This window comes from Bos mutus, chromosome 13, assembly GCF_027580195.1.
Source record: "Bos mutus isolate GX-2022 chromosome 13, NWIPB_WYAK_1.1, whole genome shotgun sequence".
Taxonomy (NCBI): Eukaryota; Metazoa; Chordata; class Mammalia; order Artiodactyla; family Bovidae; genus Bos; species Bos mutus.
Genome location: NC_091629.1, coordinates 39,749,491 through 39,771,169, shown reverse-complemented (window position 1 = coordinate 39,771,169; position 21,679 = coordinate 39,749,491). Strand labels below are relative to the sequence as shown.

The following is a 21,679-nucleotide window of genomic DNA, read 5'->3' as shown; positions in this document are numbered from 1 at the left end:
TCTGCCTCTTTTCTCCCTTTCTGCAGAAAGGAAAGAAGAACACAGTCCCGGACCCCGTCCAGCCTCCGAAAGACACGTTGCTGCCATGGCCACAGCGCCAGAGCTCCAACGGGCTGAGAAGGCAGAAACGGGACTGGGTCATCCCACCCATCAACGTGCCAGAGAACTCGCGCGGGCCCTTCCCGCAGCAGCTGGTGAGGGTGAGTGGAGAGCCTCCTGCCGAGGGGGCTGCTCTCAGCTTTAGTCTAGGCTTCTTCTCCCAGGATGTCAAGAATTGAGCCTGATAGGCATATTCCTGGAGCCTGGGATGGCTCTGCACTGGGTGTCTGAGAAGATCAAGATTTCGCCTTTTCAGTAACAAGATCAGTATTGCACAGAACAGAAAAAAATCAGAAGGGCGGTCGCATCCTCCAGGGTGGACAGGCCTGCTCGCTTTGGGTCCTCTCTCTCCGGTCACTGTCAAGTGACAACTCTGGTGCTTGGGAAGAGATGGGACAGGAACTTAGGTCGTGGCCCTTGACCTCTGACATCTTCCTTTGATCTGTTTGTCCACACTTCTTCCCCATTATGACTAAGATGCTAAATGGAGAATGATGGCTTCTCTGTGCTAACAGTGACCTTGGTGAAATCAGAGAGCCTGAGAATGAGCCTGGGGTGCCAGGGGGCAGTTCTGTGTCTTTTCCCTCGGTGTCATCTGCTCCTGACAGCCACCATGAGGTTGCTTTTCCTGAAGGAGGGAAAGACTCATTTCACAAATTCATGTTTCAATAATCAAGGCCATCAACTAGCATTTTCTTCTTCCCTTTGAATGAAAATTGCAACCCAATATGAGCAATAATTTGATAAAATGGTAGTGAGAATTCCAGTAGATAATGCCATCCATGGAGAGTGCCTTGCCCCACTCTGTTATTAAGGTGTTATCTTCATTTCTTGGCCTGATTTGTCTGTTTTGTTTCCTATTCTGTTTGATGCAAAAAGGGAGGGTGGTGTTTAATATGCAGAGATGAAGCTGCAAACTTTGCAGGGACCCCAGGTCAGACACCCCACCACACACACATCACAGCCACAGTGACATGTCATGAACATCATCCTGCCTTCTCCACGCGTGATGCTGTGACTTAAGAAATATATAGTTTGGTGTTCATCCCCGTTATTCACCAGAACCCCTAAAGCCTATGCAGTTTCCTAAAAGATAAGAGTGAAAAAGATGTCTGCAGACATTCATAGCAAACCCTGTCTAGCACAGCTGAGTTTATGCACAGGGGGACTTTTGGAAAGCAGGGGACCCTTGTCAGCAGGGGAACCAACCCTGAGACCAGAGGGCTGGTACCTGTACTTCTGCCACCCCTACCTCCAGGATGGAAAGGGGGCTGGAGGTTGAACCAATGGCCATGATTTAATCAATCATGCTGATGTGATGAAGCAAGCCTCCATAAAAACCAAAAAGGACGGGGTTCAGAGAGCCTCGGGGGGTGAGCACATGGAGATCTGGGGCGCCCCTTCCCCGCCTCACCCCACACCCCTCTTCCATCTGATTGTTCCCAAGTCACAGCCTTTACAATAAACTGACAAGCCAGTGACTGCACATTTCTGAATTCTGTGAGCTGCTCTAGCACGTTAATCCAACTCGAACCTGAAGAGGAATTGTTGGAATCTCAGATTTACAGCCAGCCAGTTAGAAGCACTGCTGGAATATTCTGCTGCCCTGGCTCCCAGTCTCCCAGGTTAATGCTAGTATCACCTGACACAGGGAAATTCCCTCCTCTGTCTCACAGGCTGCACATAGGCTTGTGAAAGGCTCTTCCATGGGCAGAGCCTTATCCTGTGAGGGTCCCCAGGATCTGCTGGGTCCGTTGGTCCTGCCGTGTCTGTCCTCTGCTGGACGATGGAGGAAAACACACCGGTGTGCTTTCCTTCTGACCCCTTCCAGGGTCCCAGGGACAGAGAAGTTGTGGCTGGTGATGGCAGGGGGAGGGCTGACTTCCCCTCACTGGCAGGGGCTCACCACCCCACCAGCCCACGGGCATGTTGATGGGGATATGTCTTCTCACAAGCCACAGTGATGTCTACATGCTCCAATGGGGGAAAACATGCCCCCTCCCAAGTTAATACAAAGCTTGCGCATTGGGCAGGCAAGCAGCAGCAGGCAGAGCCTCTCAGGTCCTTGTAGATGCAAGCTCCAATGACTGGCCTTGCTGGTGAGCAGGCCAGGTGTCCAGCGTCAGGTGAGCAGAGCTGCACATTCCACATGCCGGAAGCCAGCAGTCACAATTCAGAGTCACTGGGGGGCAAGCTCTCCTGTTTTCTAGTCTGAAGCGTTGCTGTGGTTTGGAGAGTGTGTCCTCTGCTCCTCAGACGTCCAATGTGTCTGCAGCCCTTGGAGGGAGGCTACCTCCAAGTCGATCTCTGCTCTGACGCAGACTGCAGGAAGAGAGGGTGGCTTAGGGTGGGCTGATGCTATGACAAGCTTTCCCACAATTTCAGAAATGTAACTCAATACATGCTTATTTCTTGCTCCTGGAACGGTCACTTGAGGATGGTCACTCAGGGCTCCAGAGCGAGGGGCACAGGATGGTTGGGCCTGGACATGGCAAACACCAGTTGGGCCAGAATCCCATTGGCCAAATTGCAGAGGAACCAGGGTACACAGCCCAGCTCTGCCCCAGGAGGAGGGCTATGTGTGGCGAGGCACTGGGCGCTGACCCAGCAGGTTTCCCTGAGATGACAATGGTGCATGTCCTTTCCTCTCTAAGGGTCCCTCTGCTCCGAGGAGAGGGTGGCGGAGGTGAGCGATCGAACCTGACTTACTGCCCTTCTCTGAGCTGGTCTATCTTTATCCTGCTGTCCTGCTGTTTGTCCTCCATACTTAGTATGCTCCGACATCATGCTCATTATTTACTCATCTAAGGACAGGCCTCCTGAAGGCCAGGCCTGCCTGCATCTCTAGTGCTGTGAACAGTAGACACTGCCTGTGTTGAATGAATGTGTGAGTGAGCAATTGGAGCCACGCCAGTGGTGAACACTGTCCTGGGTGCCCATGGTGGTCGAGACACAGGGCATCTGGGGGATCTTGGCACTGTTGTCCTGGCTCCTCCGGGGTCAGACTGCTTCCACCAGAGTCAGGCATCCAAGTTGAGCTGATCCTTTTGGGGAGATTAATCTTCAGCAGATGGAAAATAGAGTCTCCATAATGGTTTCTGTACAGTATTTGTGTTTTCCCAATGGATTCCAAAAGGCTTTCCTGGTGGCTCAGATGGTAAAGAATCCACCTGCAGTGCAGGAGACTCAGGTTCAATCTCTGGATCGGGAAGATCCCCTCTAGAAAGAAATGGCAATCCACTCCAGTATTCTTGCCTAGGAAATCCCATGGACAGAGGAGTCTGGCAGGCTACAGTCCATGGGGTCTCAAAGAGTCAGACACGACTGAGTGACTAACACACACACAATGGATTTCAAGTCATTACATGAGAACTCAGCCCAGAAACTCATGCATACAAATGCACACACACACAGGTGTGCATACACCCGTTCCCACTTCACACGCAGACCCACACTCTCACGTGCTCACTGTCTGCCTCTTCCTGCCCTCTCTCCCTCTCTCCTCCCCCCTTTCCTCCTTAAACTCTTAAGTAGCACAGACAAGGGTTTGGGGTTCTTTTCTGACACATTTCTGTCTACAGGAAATCGATGAGTTTCCTGTCAGTGTTTTTTTGGGGGGGAGAGGTGCTCCTGAAAGAAGCCCCCAATCACAGTGAGCGTGAATACAGCTTGATGGGAGCGGGAAGCCGGGTGCGGACCATGGAGGTGCAGCTGGGATCAGCTGCAATTCTGTGCTCATTAAGGCATTTCATTCTGATAAAATATGTTAAATGAAAAAGTGGGAGGGAGAGGAGCAGGCAGAATGTTCTTCCCAAAAAACCTCCGTTAATTACAGGCTTTTTCCTTGGAAAGGATATCATGTTTCTTCACAAGCCTTCCTTCTGCTGGGCGGGGAGAAGAGATAATAGGTAGGCAGAGGGGAGTCCTGGGCCAGGAGAGGGTTGCTGTAGCTGGCGGGGCTGCCGGGAGCTGTGATGGCCGTGGCAAGGGGTGGAACAACTCAGGGGCTGTGCCCACCCAAATTAAATCACGAGCTAAATTAAGTGGTGAGTGAGGAGATGCAGCCACTTCATGGAGATCCCACTCGGAAGATCCAGGCTGTGCTTCCTCTCAGAAGGAAGGAGGAAGCAGTTCACAGCCATTAAGCCAACCCCCTAGGAAGCTGCACAGAGGCTCTTCATTATCCAGGATCATGGAAAATGCAGGAGGGGGCCCCCTGGCAAAGGGTAACAGGCGACCTTCCTGCTCCTGAATTCCAGCTCTGTCTGGGCTCCGGATGGAACGGTTTGGGGCCACCTATGGGTGCCAGGCACTGTGCAGGCTAGAGAGTCAGAAGAGAGAAAATACACAGCCCTTTTGTGGCCTCAAGAAGCAGCAGGCATCCATTTCCCACTTGTCATCCGGAGTTTGGTCCCTTTACTACCTCGGTTAGGACCCCTTCACATGTAGATTAGAGGAGGGTTTTGAAAAGACACTCACTTTTCTAGCGTGTATGTTAGGTTTGACTTCTGGCAAGATTCAGAATGAGGGTAAAATCAAACTTTTAGAAAGAGGACACATTCTTAGCTGAGTCTAATAAAAATTCAGAACTGGTTAACTTGAGAGGTTGTCCAGGGCAACCGTAGGAGTCGGCTCAAGATGACGAGGAGGCAGGCAATGCTCTTGGGAGACAAGTTCTTTAATTTTGGAAGTTGGCATTTTAATAGACAACGAGTCATCCAAACCCATCCTCAGAGCCCTTGCCTGAGAGCCGGCCTGGAGAGGAAGCTCTGAATAGAAGGCTCCAGAAGGAAGTCCTTACGTAATTGCTCTGTGTGGAAGATGGCCACGTGGAAAAGATGAGCCAGAGACTCACCTAGAGTAGGGAGAGCAAGAACTGGGCTGCAGGTGGCTTGGGAAATGTCATAAAAACCAGCCCCTTGACATCAGATAACCCAAATGAGCTTCAGCCAACTGAAGTCAAAGGTTTTCTCACATGTTCTTGACAGTTCAGTTCCCATTTTGTGCATGTGGACCACACAGCCTCAGGTCCACCCACAAATGTTTACAGACCTTTATATAAACAGAGGATGACCTGGGATTGGGGAACAAGGGCTCAGGAGCTAGTTGTGGGATGAAAAGTGCCCTGGTCTTGGGTCTGCATCATGAAATGTGTGACAGGGAAATGGAAGATAACCCCAGATCTGCCCAGGATAGACTCTCCATAAATGTTCATCAGATGTATGAATACATGTGTTATCCTATACATGTATGCATTCTGTGTTATCCTACAAAACATTTGCTGGGTGGTCTAGCAATGTAATTGTCACTGAGCCTACCTCAGAACCTGGTACTCGGAAGGCATCCATCCATTCATGAATGATGGATGTGGTATTATGCACCTTCTTGTGGAAGGCAGGTTAGCTCTCAAAGCACAGTGTGCATGTCTTGTCCCCCTCCCATCATTTCCCTGTTGTCACCGGGAGAAAACCTAACCGCCAAGCACATCCTATGGGACCCCGTGATCTGACTGTGCCCAGACTCCCACCCTGCTGGGCCACGCGCAGCTTCCATTTCTGATCACATCCTTCGTTTCCTGGAGTCCTGTGTTTTCCCTGTGTTTTAGCCACCCCAACCTGCCTACTTCCTCTGTTCTCTGAGAATGCTCCACATCTCAGGTTTAACACAGGCCCTCCCCCATTGTCTGCATATGTGGCCCTCCCCCATTGTCTGCGTATGTGGCAGAGTTTTTGACACTGTTTTTTTTTTCGGTAATTATCAGTCTGTCTCCCCAGTAAACACAGAGGTCCTTGAGAGATAGTTCACCTGTCAAACACAACAACGGGGGCAGAACAGATGTCATTAAGTTTTACTGAGTGAATGAATGATTCAACTATTGTGCACAGATCTAGTAGTCCGCTTTTCATGATCATTATGGAGATTGTTGGGTTAGATAAACAATACTTGGAAATAATGAAACTGGAAGTTCTGTTTCTGGAGTGCAGGAGTAGTGTATATCAGATGAATACTCCTCAAATAACAGTTGTAAACTTTGGGGAAATGTTTTTGCTAAAAACTATTTGAAGTTGCTTGAGAATGATCAATAGTAGGCAGAAACTGCTGGGGACTCCACCCTTGAAAAGAAAACAGAACTGAGTGTGACCTGTGTTTGTGTGTCTTTAAGAGCACCCCCAATCTGTCCTTGCATCAAAATGTAGCTAGAGCTCACCCAGAAAACCAGTCTTTCTGGCCAGAGGAGTTGGAAGATGGGATTTAGAGCTGACAAAGCAGCTGGAATGTGAGGGGATAAATCCTGTAAAATATGTAGCCAGAGGTGGAGACTCCCAGAAATACTCATAAATTCTGTCCAGTTCCTCAGCTGCCCCTTGAAATGTACATGCACACAGAAGATTCCAGAGAATCCAGAGAAAAGCAACAGCTAGATGATTGAAAGAATCAAGAAGAGACTCACCAGGCAAGGTAAACAGATTTAAATTTCAGTCCAGCCAAGTCAACACCCTTTAGAAAAAGACAGCAGAGCCAGCTTCTCTACAGTGTATCATCTACAATGATTACAATGACCAGAATACAAACAAAAAGTACTAGACATGCCAATAAAGGAAAACGTGACCGAAAATTAGGCAAAAACTGCTCATAGAATCTAACCCAGATATTGGAATTAGCAACAGGGCCTTTAAAATATCTCTCACAAATATACTTCAAGGACTTAAAGGAAAATATGGTCAGAATGAATGAACACATTGAGAATCACAACAGAAAAATGGAAACTCCAAAACTACAACCAAATGGAAATGGTAAAACTGGAGAGCGTGGTGTCTCTAATGAAAAACTTACTGGATGGGCTTACAAAGTAGATTGTAGAGGGCAGAAGAAAGGTCAGTGCATCAATCAGTAAAAATTATTCAACCTGAAGAATGGCAGGAGAGAGAGGATTGAAATGCACAGAGTTTTGATAGGATAAGATCAAGTGGCCTAATGTGTGTAACTGGAATCCCAGAGAAAGAGGAGAGAGGTGATAAGATAAGAAAAATGCCTGAAATTTCCCCAAATTTGGTAGAGAGACAAACTTACAGATCTGATAAGTTCAGTGAATCTTGAGTAGGATAAAAACAAACAAAGCCATACCTTAATTATTGTCAAACTGCTGAAATTCTAAAACTAGAGAGAAAAATTGTTGAAAAAGAGGAAGAATGAAGCACAACAAGGACCACAATGAGAGCAAGGGCTGGATTCTCTGTAGGAGTGATGGAGGTCTCTGGGCAATGATGTTTTCAAATTGCTCAATGAAAATAAACTGTCAACCAAGAATCCTATATCCAGAAAAAACATATCCCTCAAAATTAAAGGTTAAATAAAGGCCTTTCTGATAAACAAACTTAAGGAACTCCTTACCAGCGAGCCCACATTAAGCAGTAAATGATGTCCTTTAGGCTGAAAAGAAATGACACCTGTTGGAAATTCAGATCTACAGGAAGATATGGAGAACACAGGAAAAAATAAATGTGTGGGTTGACATAAAAGACTATTTTTCCTCTTATTTAAACAGGCAGCTGACTATTTAAAGCAAACATATAGCAGTATATTGTGGGTTTATAATTTCTATAGTTATAACAAATATGACAACAATAGGACCTGCTAGAAAGACAACTAATGTGGCCCGAGCTCTAGACTCAGCCTTGCTTGTCAGGGTGATTGTCTGACGCACACAGCAGTGTAACTGGAACTTGCCCCTGTGGCTATGCAACTTCTGCAGGTGCACAAGACCCACCTCCGAGTGCACAGGACCCTCTGCCAGGTGGATGTTGCCCTCCGAAAGCTCAGTGTACCTCCCTTTCAAGGAGTCACCTAGGAGCAGGTTCTGGGCAGAGGTGGCTGCTTTCTAAGAGGCAGAGCCTTCAGATGCTCCAATTCCTAACCTCTGTAGTGGGTCTTTCTGACCTATTCATCAAAGCCAGAAATGCGTACGGGTGAGTGAAGAGGAAGTAGATTTTCTCAGCCTCTGGGAAGAAACAGAGCAGGGTTGCTCCGGGATTTTGCTCGTGTCTGAATTTCCTTTGCAAGTAGATCTGAAGAGATTGCAGAAGTGTCACCTCTGCCTCCACCACATTTTCCACTGTTTCAAGGGTCGCTGAAATGGAAGGAGCTGGAGCAGAAGGAGCTGGAATTAAAGGAGTTGAAATGATTGAAGAAGAGGATCCACTGGGCATCTGCTTGTCCACACCAGGAGACACACCTCCACCCTCCACGAGAACGTGTTCAAGTATTGGGAGTAACAGTTTCAGAGAAATAGCAGGACTCCTTTCCTGGTGAGGCGGGGCAGCAAGAGTGCCCAGCACCTGCAATGCAGGGTCCACCGTCTGCCCAGCCCTGGTGGGGAGGGTCAGCACTGTCAGCCCCCAAGTCAGTTCTGAAAGCACAGCCCCCACCAAGCGTGCCTTCGGGGCTCTTTCGAGGCAGCCTCCAGGCCTCCCTGTAATTACTTGAGGGGAGCATGCATTACCCTCACAAAAGCCAGAGGGACCTGAAGAAAGCGTCGTTGAATGCCTCTGCACCGTGGGTTCTGTGATTTAATCAATCGTGCAGAAGACACGTGCAAGTCCCTTTGTGTTTACGGCTCCCTCATCTGAGTAGAGAATGATCCCTTTCTTGAATTGCTTTAATGGCTATATTTATGCAGCTGAAAGTTCCTTAAGAAATGAAAGTAAAATCAAATTTCTGTAAATGCTCAGATAATTTATTGGAGAATATTCAATTAGAATATATTAATATTTTAGGTTTCCACCATTAATTTAATATTCAGAAATGTAATTTAGTCGTAGAATCTCTGGATCACCCTGGGTGGATGGGGTTTAGGACGTGGACTCTGAGCACCTGCTGAGAATGGTCAGCTCCCAGGGCCTTCCTCTCCCCGACCGTTTCCCACGAGCCAGGATTCTGCTACAGCCCCCAGGCCTCGTGTCCACAGACCAGATGTCCACAAGTATGGACACGACCTACATGTATGGTTAGGGCTCACTGTGGACACCAAGGAAGAGCACAGGCGGGGCTCATCAGAGCTCAGAAGACTCCAGAACTTGGGGAGCAGTGGCCAGTAATTGAGGGAAGAGGTGGCTATGTGGGTGAAGCCTGCTTCTCCCCACACACACACTATCCCCCCACCAATCCTTGTGGGCAGGACCAGTTCATTGTTCTTTTACTCCTAAGTCACCTCCAGGACTATGTGGACATTACCAGGGAAACTGACTTCTGACCCTCATTCCCACACTGATGAGTGGGGTCAGGGGGCTGCTGCAGGGTGGGTGCCCTGCAGATAAGCTTGAGCATGTAGAGACTTGAGGGTACCTCAGGGAAGGGCTGTCAGCCGTCCTTTCCTGGAAGGGGTGCCCTTCATTCTGCGGTGTGGCCTCCTTTTTTGTATGAAATGATGACAGGTCACGGTGAAGGTTAAGCCTGGACATGTACACTGAGCATCCCCTCTGCTGTTCCGGGCACAGAGGACACTCAAAGACACGATGAGAAAGAGCCCAGCCACCCAGAGTCTACTGTTCAGGGAGAGGAGGAAGCAAACTGCTGATTATGTATTGGGGACCAGGAGATGTGGGGTGCGAGGGTGTTCCCATCAAACCAGGCAGCCCAAAGAGCCTTCCCTGGTATGAGCGCAAATACAGGGGCAGATGAACCAGGGTGATACCAAGGGGAAGAGCATTCTAGACAGAGGGAACATCAAGTATAAAAGCTCAGTCTTGAAGGAAGAGCCAGGAGGTCAGAGTGGCTGTATGGGGATGGGCAGAGAGAGGGTGAGGGTGATGAGGCAGGGAGTGCCAGGGCCAGGTCACAAGGGGCTTGCCCATCAGGATGACCCAATACGGTGCTAATGATCCCCGGGGAATAAGGGGCTCCCTTTAGTCACTCTGTCCATCCGTGGCCAGGGGGCCCTGGAGCTTCTGACCCTCAGTGTGCACGTGATGGGAGCAGCAGTTGCAGGGCGACCACCAGAAGGACACATGACCCCGGGGTGGTCACGGACGGGGGTCCCTGCAGGCACTGAGGAGGGAGGACGCACCATGCAGTCTTTGTTTTCTGAGATGCCTCCAAGCTCAGGAGGGAGCAGATGGCAGAGGACACCACTGCTGGTGTCCAGGGGTCGTCCAGGTGTCCCCTGGAGCCTAGGGGGAGAAGCCCACAGGCCCCTGCCATCCTGGGACGACAACAAGAAACCCCCAGAGTTACCACCGTCCTGCCGGAGACACAGGTTTGTTTCTGATACTTAGTGTCTCCTGTTAATCACTTCCAAACCACAGACACTTTATTTTGAAGACTCTTTTCCTCCAAATTGTACAGAATCAGGTCGGGGGCTCGGCGGGGGTGGGGAGCGGTGCAATCTGTGTCCACAAGGCTCCCAGCTGAGGATCTGACTTCCCCTCCCTGGAACAAGAGCACAGAGATGCCAGCTCACAAGCAAAGCCAGTCAGAACAGAGAGTGTCTGGGGAGGGAGCTCAGGCCGCCTCTAACCTACAGAAGACAGCGGCAGACGGTGCTGCGGTTTCAGCCGCCCCCGTGATGCTGGAGCAGTCAAGCCTACATCTCCAAAGTTATTCTTAAAAATGACACCCCAGAGACAGGCTGTGTTGACGGCTGGACTTGCAGCCAGACTGCTCTGAGCTTTGTTTACTTCTGGCTACAGTCCCGTCCAAGAGCGGCTGGGTCTCAGGCCACCACGGCCCTCAGCACAGGGCCCTCTCCATCTCGACTATCAGGAACAGCCTCAGCACTGGCCCTCACTTAATCAAACCCAAGTCCAAAAAGGCATTTGCACCTACACTTAGGTGTTCAGCCTCCCAGTCTGCTTGGCCATTGAGTTACCAGCTTGATTTGGGCTTTGGGGCTTCTTGAGCTGTAAAGGCTTATTAAGTCAAGAAGCTGATTTCATTTCCCAAAGAAGGAGGCGTTAAGAACAAGAAAAGCCACGGAGCCTCAGTGTCTGTTTGTTAAAAGCAAACCTAAGCAGACAACTGAGCAGCGTCTCATAGAGGCCTGGGCCCTCCTAAGCCCCCCAGGTTGTAGATGTGCCCCCCGGGACAAGGTACCAGCAGCCTGACCCACACCTTCGCGCCCCTCCTCTATCCCTGAGCAGTGCATCATGAGGACGAAGCGGGTTACCTCAGTCGTGGCTTCAGGAACGGTCTACGTATGTGAAACACATTAAGGGAGCGGGCACGGCTGGTGTGTCCCATGTGCTGGCAGAAACCTGCTCTCCATGCTCTGCTGGGTTCTGAGGCCACCTCTGTCCCCCGCACATCATCCCCGCAGCCCAGGGAGCTGCATGCAGGTCGGAGCTGGTCAGGGCTCAGAAGCACGTTTTCAACTTACCTGTTGCCTCTAGGAAGCGGAACCAACAGAGAAGAGAGAGAAGAGGCTTGTTCCCCGTGGCCAAACAGGGAGGTCCCAAGCCTGGGCACTTTGTCTCCAGAAATCAGCACCCAAATCAACACTTAGGCTTCCTACTAAAAAGAATAGAATCCTTGGGACTTCCCAGGCGGTGCAGTGGTTAAGAATCTGCCTTGCAATGCAGGTGACATGGGTTCAGTCACTGGTCGGGAACTAAGATCCCACATGCTGGGGAGCAACCAAACCTGCTCACCACAACTAGAAAGTCCATGAGCCACAATGAAAGATCCGCGTAAGGCATCGAAGATCCGCGTGCCATAGCTAAGACCCGACGCAGCCAAACACATAAACAAAAAGAAGAGAATCCAAAAGTAAACCAGGCTGCAAAGTTACCCTGTAGATTTGGACAGGGCTGGTGGGAAAGCATGTCGGGGTGACTAGTATGTCCGTAACCTATCAGGCCAGTGACTGTCCATCTGTACACCTATTCCTCCATCCCTCTGTACATTTATCTGTCCGCCTCTCTCTCCATCCGTCCATGTCCCTATCTGTCTGCCCATGCGTCCATCCATTCGTCCATCCATACACTCGTTTGTCTGTCCATCCATCCATCTCTCCCTCGCCCACCTACCCGCTTGTCTACCTAGTGTCTGCCCGCCCATGCTGGCCATCCAGGACTCTCAGTGCCCTGCACACTGTAAGGCAGAATCTGCCGTGACCACAGCAACACACACTCCATCTACTTTTTCAAAAGTTAGAAGGCCTGCGAAGTAAAGGATAAACTGAAGAAGTCAAAAACCCCACATGGTTAGTTGGCATCATTAAAATCCTTTCAGCATTTGAAGGCTCCCCCTTGAGGACAAAGGTAATACATTTTTGATAGTGGTGGGAAATCCTCCCCCAGGTTTGGGGGAGAGCCATCCATTTGGCTTAACTATGAACATGACAGAACTACTGAACTCGATGATGACGCCGATTCCTGAGCAAGACTTTAGGACCGGAGAAAACATCTTGATTGCTTTCTCAGATCATCAACAGCCAAAAAATGTGGCTTATATGAAAGAAGTGTGTTTGTTCCTCCAGCTTCCTCCTTAGAGGGAATTTCAGGTTTTTTAGGGAGAAGTCCAGTTTAGGCTGGAAGCAAATAGTGACCTGGTCAGTCAATTCAAAGACATCTGTCCAGCACTGACTCTGAGGTCAGCACTGAGTCCCCATAGTCATGGTCGCATCCCGTCCTGGAGAGCTTACGTGCTGGTGGTGGAGACAGACAAGAGAAGAGAGAGGTTCAGAACATGGAAGGAACCATGATAAAATCGAACACAGGGATGAGATGGGCAGGGACGGGCCAGTTGGCTACAGAACTGGTGCATCAGATGGGGTGTGTCACCCAAGGCCCTTGAGCTCCTACAGGGCTAGAAGCCAGCTGTGCGAGGATCAGGCAGAGAGAACAGCAAGTGCAAAGGCCCTGGAGCCGGAATGAGCTTGGTACACAGAGGGATGGAGGTCTGTGCAGTAAGAATGTGGCCAGCACGGGGAGGAGGTAGGAAGGCTGACCAGGGAGGAGAGCAGGAACTAGGTCCCTCAGGGCCTCCGGCCTGGTGGCGGGTCTAGGTGATGCCTCCCCGCCACCGCCCCCCTGCAGGAACGCTGTCTGATTTGTCCTCTGTGATATGCCTTCAGCTGCAGGCTGCATGTGAGAGATGGAACATTAAGGATGGGAGCTGCTCCTGAGCTCCAGGATTGGGGAATTCAGCCCAAGGGATGGTGACATGGGCCTGGCAGGACAGGAGGGAAGACAGAGGAAGAGTGGGACCGTGCAGCCTCCTGACTGGCTGGTGTGAATGGTGACTGCCCATGGGATGCCCCTAACCCTGCCCCAAGGTGGGGGGACACACTGCCACAGGGCACCCTCCCTCCTGGCTGCACGGGAAGTGGGGCCCCAGCCCAGGGCCAAGGGGGGCGTGCTTTGCTCTGCAGCCTGGTATCTGGGGGCCAGAAGGCCAGTCAGTGAGGAAGCCACATGTGTCCCTCCCCTCCATCTAGCATTGAAGGGACACTAATGTCACCACCAATTAGAAAGAGTTCACACCATCCTTTCTTCTTGTGAACCATGGCAAAGCCCAGGGCAAGAAATGACCACGAAAGAGCCTAAAGCATCATGACAGAGAGGTAAACGTTTGCCTGACAGCGGAATGTGTCTGTCCACAGCCCAGGTTTGGTTTGGTTTCAGCTGCACTGGGTCTTAGTCGCAGCATGAGGGGTCTTCAGTCTTCACTGAGGCACATGGGATCTTTCTAGTTGCAGCGTTCAAACTCTTAGATGCAGTGTGTGGGATCTAATTCCCCAACCAGGGATTGAACCAGGGCTCCATGCATTGGAGAACAGTCTTAGCCACTGGACCACCAAGGAAGTCCCAGCCGAGGTTTTTAAATTAAGCAAGTTCTGGCTCGTGTGAAGCTCTGACTGTGTTTAGAAATAGTAATACGCATCTGGGCTTAAAACGATGCTGGTGCCAGGCCTCTCAGAGCCTGGGGTTCAGATCAAGAAGGTCCAGGTGGAATCCAGGCCAAGCCTCTGTGGTTGGGGCGGAGGGGGTTGCTGTGGACCAGGACACACACCTCCCATGGGGCCAGCTGTGGGCCCCAAAGACTCTCACACTGGGAGGATGTTTGCTGAAGAAAACCAGGCTGTTTCCAACCTTTTGCTTGGCTCCCAGGTTGGGGAAACCAATAAAAACTAGCCCTATTGACCCGTCTCGTTCGGAGCCAGAGGTTGCGGGGTGGCAGATCCTTCCTTGAAATCAGGTCCCCGGAGATTGCGCTGAGCTCTAGCCCCTCTTAATGCAAATTTTAAAAGCTTTTAATGTAACGTTAAGTACATACCAGCTACCTGTCAGAGCTGTAGTTATTGAGGGTTAATTTTCTAGCAGCTACATTCCTGATCAACTGTTACTTATAATTAGCCCCTATAAATGTTTCTAAATACTCAGATAATATTTGAATAGTTTAAATAAACTAAATAGCTGTTTTTTTGCTTCCATCGGGAAATCACATTTAAATTGGGAACTTTACTGGGGCAGGTCCATGTATCTGGCTGCTGTAAATGTAGAGTTGGTTGACACCCAGCTGTTACACTCCAGGGAAAAAAACAGTTTAATATGTTTCAGAGTGTAAGAGGATTATTTTTAAATAGCCCCATGAATATCAGGAGAATTCGAGCAAGCCATAAACAGCCCTGAGTCGAAATTCTCTTAAGGCTGGCGGGGACTTTGCAGGCTGACTCTCCTTCCTCAAAGTCAGCTTTCACGTTTGGTACTTGTGCCCGGCAGCTTCAGCGTGGGTCCCCAGTTTGTTCTGTGTTGACCCTCATGGTTTCAGCGGGCAGAGGCTGGCACACCCCACAAGATACCTGTGGGCCCCTCCCAAGACAAGGATGCTCAGTTTGGGGGTCCTGCTGGGGACCGACGGCGGGGTTTCTGTGAATGTGTCTGCTGAGCTCAGCAAGGTGCTCCCAACACTGTCTCCTCTCCCTGCAGCCCCTCACTCCATCCAGGAACATCCTGGAGTGTAAGGAGGCCCATCGCAGTAGCAGCAGATGCCCCCAGGCTGCCCTGCTCCCACCCTTCTGCCAGCCCTGGGGGGCAAGGTGTGCTGTGTCTTGTACCCCCCTACAAGCCCAAAACATCCTACTGTACATGCTCAGGTACCCCAGCCGGACGCTGCACAACTCGTGGCCAGGAGCAGGGACAGAACACGACAGACCAAAGAGGCCTTTCTGGGGCTTCTTGAGCTGCTGGCAGCAGAGGTGGGTGTGGGAGGGGTGTGTTCATTCACAGGCCTGCGGGGGAGGGCAGCAGTAGCTCTGGGACATTTATCTACCACCTAGGAGGGGTGCCTGGAGAGACCCCTCTATGGGCATCCTGTGCTCAGAGGCCAGTGAACCCTGACTCAGGTCAGGGATTTCCCAGGTAACACAGCTTCACCCATGTGGCCTCTTTCTGAGCACCTAGTCTGTAGCTGGACCTCACAGGAATTCTCCTTTGTGACAGCCAGACGGAGGGCAATCAGGGGTCAGCCTTGGCATCTGGGCCACCTCTGGCCCTTCCTAGTCGAGTCGTGGGGCCGGGAGTGTGTCCTCAACATCCCTTGTGAAGCAGAACCCTCCAAAGCTCAGGACAATCCGTGTGAATTCTTGATGCTGCTCTGGCACCTCTGAATGCAAGGAGTGCGGGCCCCTCTTCCTGCTGGTCCACAAGCTCTGGGAGAATCCTGGCTGTTTCCAGCCTCTGGAGGCACCTGTTTTCCTCAGCCAGCAGCCCCTCCTGCATCTCCAAGGCCAGCATCACAGCACCCACTCCTGGCTGCTCTTTAGTCAAATCCCCTCTCCCTCTGCCATGTAAGGACCTTAGGGCCTCCTGGCTGATCCAAGATCATCTCCCAGCCCAAGAGCCTGAATGCAATCATGCCTGCAGACTCTTATTTATCCTGCGAGGTGACACTCATGGATTCCAGGGATCCAGACCCGGACATCTTTGAATAGGACATATGGCCCTGTTCAGCCGGTCAATTCCAAGGCAGGATATGGGGACCCCTGTAGGTGGGAGGAGAGGAGGTGCTGTCTGGTCTCTGCCCCCTTTCCCGTCATGCTGTGTTACCTGCTCCCCCAGAAACAAGGATGTTCACAACAGCTCACCTTTTCTAGCCTCCCTAGGGGCCTAATGCAGGCAACACCACCCCTGCTCAGTTCAACCCCTAAGCCCTGGAGGAGAAGTGGACTCTGACCCACATCTGTTCCCACCAGAGGCATCAGGCTCAGAGAGGCCAAGGTTCTCACTGGAGGTCACAGCTCAAAGCACAGAGCTAGGCTGGGAACCCACAAAGTCTGGCAAAGTGTACTGGGAGCCCAGAGCGTCCAGGTCCGGGGGTGGCCATCATCCCCATTTTTACCATCTCTGGATTAGCAGTAAAGGCATTATTTCTGCAGATTATCTCTTTGAAGGAAAACTTACTCAGAGAAAGAAAAACAAGCTTCTCTGTTGGAGGGAAGGAAAAATAGGAATCTTTGGCTTGTGTTTTTCACTTGCTGCTTCATACTATTCAGCCATACCAGCTCCAGGATGGCTGCAAACAAGACAGTGACTGAAGAAAAGCAAAGCAAGATCCGTGGAGACCCCTTGCATGCCCCGGGGCGGCGAGGGGCTGAGGACTTACTGAGCAGAGATGCTGCCACAGGTGTGGATGTGGGTGGGGCAGGTGACCAGGGCTGCCCTCCATTGACTCCGAAGCCTCATCACTGGGGGCCACTGGTCAGGGGAGGGCACCCTATGTGCTGCAGGCTGGGTCCTGTACTCCTCACCCCACCTACCTTTGCACAATGCTCACAGACTGGGTCTGGCTCGAGTATTTCTGCCTTGTCATCCATTTGGAGTGAGTCTAGCATCCTTGGGCGTGGGCAGATGGGGAGGTAGTCGCGTCTGCGATGTCGCTGCTGGAATCTGACAAGTTGTGGACCGCAAGGAGCCTCGTCTTTCACCCCCACCCCCACCCCCACGCTTCACACAACCCGCTAATTAACCACCTATCCATGAGCCGTCCAGTCTCTTCAGTGAGGTGTCTGATGGCATCTACCTCACCCGTGTGCCCGTGAAGTGCTGCGGGGTCCCCTCTGGGTGGCCCCAGCGGATTCTGACCTCCCAGTGCTTATGGACCAGCGAGGAACTCGCAGGTACTTGGCATGCCGGTGGCAATCCGTCCAGCCAGCAATTACCAATGCCACCGAGAGAGACGTGCAGGCAAAGAGTCTGTCCAAACCAATTTCCCTGGGCTGGTTATTTCAAAGTCTGAAAATCCCTAATTCCGGGAGGCAGGCGGTATTTAAATTTAAGCTCGACTCCCGAATGAGATCTTTGCGTTCGCCTGTTCAACTTTATTTGGAACTGTGAAACGGTAACTTGATTACACTTTAAGGAAGCTTTGGCTGGGAGATTGCAGCCAAAGTCTCTGCTCCTCTGAGTTTATCCCCCTGCTGATGGAATCCACCCAAATGGGGGGCTCCGTGCCACTGCTGTGAGGAAGCATGGACGAGGCTCAACCCAGGCATTCTCCAGGTGGGGCATCCTGGGGCGACAGTTTCAGGGTGTTGTCTGTGGTCCTAGGAGGGGGACACACTAGCTCCCTGCTTGGCCACACAGGAAGGGCCATCTGTAGAAAACTTAGTCTCCCCAGTCTCCCAAGCCGCTGGATTATAAAACTGTCTAGATAAAAATTCATTATAAGAAGAGCTTAGACCTGGCCACCTCTCACCTGGGGGCAAGTTCAGCTTCTGGTGTATTGGGGTCAAGCTGGGGGGCCCAGAGTGGGGACCCAGCAGGTGAGCAGGGGCAGCAGACTCAGAAACTCAGGGGGGAAGAAGGGTCTCAAGTCGAGGGGCCAGTGTGGAAGCCACCATCACCTGAATAGGAAATGATGGGGGCCGAGGTCTGGAGTAGAAGAGTCAGGATTCTGCCTGCAACTGGCAGAAGTCCACTCAAACTCAGGGTTTATGGCTCATGTAGATGAAACATGACAAGCTGTGTCAGCTTCAGGAATGGTAGGATCTAGGCGCTCAGGCGAAGTCTGTCATCAGGTGGCTTTCTTCTCGTCTTGTGGATCTGCCATCCTTGACATTAGCCCATCTCAGCAGCGCCCCTCAACCCCAGGCATGAGCAGCACAGAGCACGTACCCCCACATCCCCAGTTCCATGGAAGGAGAGAGTCTCTCTCCACCCAGTGGTTCCAGCAAATTTTCAGGAGCAGTTCATGAATCTGATTAGCTCCTATACCCACCCAGCAATGAGGTAAGAAGACCCAAGAAAGCCCCTAGGCAGAGGGACCAGCGGCTCCAAACAAGCCACCCAAGAGCACGTGTGCTCCGTGGGGGGCAGTGTGGGCAGGAATGAGGCCGAGGGGCATGGGGCTGGATCCTGGGGACCCCACAGGGTCAGGCCATTTTAAGGAGCCACAGCTGAATTCTAGGAGTGGCAGGGAGACCAGTGGGCAGCATGGGCCTAACTGCGCTCGCTTCTCAGGGAAGCCCCAGTGACCGCCCCATAGACTCTGCTCGCACTGATCTCGGGACAGCTGGAGCCCTGGGGGTGTCCGGAAGCTGCCCAGGTGACCCTGGTGCACGGCCAGGGTCTGGTATCCCCAGGCCGTCCCCGTGCCTGCAGACTGAGCCATGTCCCCATTGTAATAAGACAAGGGTGCCAGGCAGGCTCCCTGCCCCCCAACCTCCCATCATCCTGGCAGAGATCCACCCCTCTCAAAGGAGAGGGAGTTGCATGGGAACCACAGGGCTCTGATGGGACTCTGAGCCTTTGGTTTCTTATCCACAGTGAAGAAGAAAGGCTGAAAATCCTTGGCAGTGTTTTTGTGGGAAGCCAACGTTCAGTAAATGAAGGAGCAGAATGCCACTCACCTTCTCCCACCCCCACCCCCACCACCCCTGTACTCAGCCCAGGCCCCAGAGGGTGGGGAGGGCAGGGGGCTCCATGTCCAGTTCACCCACCCGGGGCCAGCAAGGTGCAGGGCCCTCTCCAGAGGGCCTGTTTGTTTCTTCATAGGTGCCAGGAAGAGGGGTGTCCTCATTCCCTCCCCAGGGCTGAGGCGTGCACCTGAGGTCTCATGCCCAGAACAGAGACCAGGCTCCACTTACACCCATGGTTTAGAACAGCACAAGGTCAGTCTACACCCTGAAGGTGGGTGCCAGAACCCACCCACATGGGTCTATACCCCGATAATTCAGAAGGCGCTCTGCTGCCATGAAAAACTATAATGTGGGGTTGGGGGCAATCCACATCCATTTGAGGGTCTGAGGGTAGTTCCAGACCCTTTCCCCAGAGAGATGCTCACACACACACACACACGTGCATATATACACATGTGTGCACACATGTGTTCATACACCTGTGTAATGTGTGTACGTGCCATGCATACATATATGCACATGTATGTGTGTCCACCTGCACATGTATGTGTGTCCACCTGCACACATATGTGTGCGCCTACACGTGTGTGCATATATGCATGCACAGGTACACCCACATGCACACATGTACGCACACAGATGCCCGCACACGGGCCCCAGCAGAGCTGAGGGACACTCCTGTTAGAAGTTCACCACCATAGCAGAGTCTAGGCACAGACCAGGCTAGACGTGGGGCCGTTGGAGGAAGACCGCACAGCCTTTCACTCTGACAGCTGTTTAATTTCCAGAGGAGAGTAGAGACAGTGAAGGCAGGCCCCTCCATCCCCACTGCAGCCGCATCCATCTCAACCGCATGCATGTGTAGCACCTCTCCACATCAGCGCTCCGTGAGGCCAAGTGGGATGATGGAGGGGCCATCTGCCACCCCTCCACCCCTGGGAGCAATGCAGGGCCAAGCTGGCCCCAAGGACACGGTTGAGGGCCGCCTTCCGCCAGGTGACACGGATGCCTGGCACAGATTGGATCTGGGCTTCTTGAAACCAGAACCACACTTTTGAGAGAGGCAGAGCTTATTTTAACTGCCAAGAAGCCCTCTAATAATGGGTTGCTAAGAAACCACCACAGTAGACGATTTTGAAAACGAAGGAGACGTTTGTTCTGATCTATGAGTTTCCGAGACCATGGAAACACCCCCACCACACACATGCCCGCCCTGGCTGACACACTGCTATGGGGGGCGTGGAGGATCCTCTGGGAGGGTTCAGGAGCTGCCTGGTGGGGAGAAGCTGCCACGGGAAGAAAGTGGGTGATATTGGAAGAAGCAATGGGTATTGTCAAGCCCACGGTCGCTGTATTCCAAACCACAGGGTGGGCCAGGCTGGCTCTGCCTGGCTGGTGTCTTTGTGGAGGTTGGGGGCCTTAGAATGGCCAGGATGTTGAGAGGACTGTTCTATGGCCTCTCTCTGAGCACCTGATAACAGGGATTCAGGATACCTACCGTGTCTAAGTTTGGGGCTATTCAGGCTAAATCGATCGGGTCCAGAAACCTCCTTCTCATCGACCCCCTCTGCTGCCTGCAGGGAGCCTGGGATCCTGGCCCCGCCTCGAGGTCTGGCAACTCCCACCATCCAGGAGGGAGGGCAGCCTCGGGCAAGTCTTGTGTGCCGTGATAAACTGTGTGGAGCAGCCACACGGTAATTGTGCTCAGGAAATAAGCAGAAGCAAGAGGACAAGACAAGCTGAGAAATTACTGACAACTCTTCAGACTCAAATGACATGGTGGAACAAGCAGGGAAAGTGTCTTGTATCAAGAGGGCGACCAGGTACCTTGGGATTTTGCCCATAGCACTTTATCAACCCCCAGGGTATCTGGGGTTGCTCAGCAAAGACAGAACACTCACAGCCAATGATGTCATTGCTGTTACCTTAAATAATATCGGCCAAGCAGTGGGCTGGCAGGCATGGCTGGGATGTAGGCACCAGGAGCTCCAAAACCATGCTGGGTGGACTGGGCTGGGCTGGGCTGGGCTGGGTTGGGCAAGACCCAAGGCTGAAAAAGGCCGGTCTGCCAGCATGCCCCAATCCAGACAAAATTATGCCTGAGACTGACAAAGGCAGTGAGACGTACTCCGGCCATGTTCAAGGCGCCTGGAAGTCATCTGTGGCTGCACGGACCTGGGCCACAGTGACTCGGAAACCTTGCCCCGACAGACGAGGGGACAGGTACCACTATGGGTGGGGACAGGGCTTCGAGAACTCTCTTCTCACAAAGCTCTGGGTCACCCAAGAGTCTGCACTTCCAGAACAGTGACTCTGATCTCAAACCTAACGGGTACATCTGTTTTCTTGGCCTCGTTTCAAATGCAGCAACGGCAGCTGCAAAAAACACAGTTAAATCTCCGTGCAAAGACACATTTATAACCACCGTGCCCTGCAGTCAGAAAAAAGGCTCCATTTAGACCTCATTTCAAGACCGTGGGCACATTAAGGCCCGGCTCTAGATCTTAATGATGTGTGGGGCTTCCTCCACCCTGCTTTGCCCCTCCTAGGGCGAACTCGTCTCGGAACATTAAGGGGTACTTGCAGGATCCTTCCTACCATGATTAGCAACAGAAGAGCAGTCAACTCTGCACCTCAGAGCAGCTTCTCAGCTTTGCCTTCTCCCTCCCAATGTTTGCAACCTCCCGTTTGCCTTTCAGATGGGGACGGGGTGGGGTCAGGACTGTC

The 21,679-nt window shown here is 51.8% G+C and overlaps 1 protein-coding gene across 1 annotated transcript in view; it reads left to right on the top strand.

Annotated features, from left to right (window-relative positions):
- The window catches only part of CDH4 (cadherin 4), a 479,129-nt gene that overhangs the window by 370,699 nt on the left and 86,751 nt on the right, over positions 1–21,679 (top strand). Inside the window, 1 exon segment of the mRNA XM_070381465.1 lies at positions 27–200. Coding sequence (XP_070237566.1) covers positions 27–200 — 174 coding nt within the window.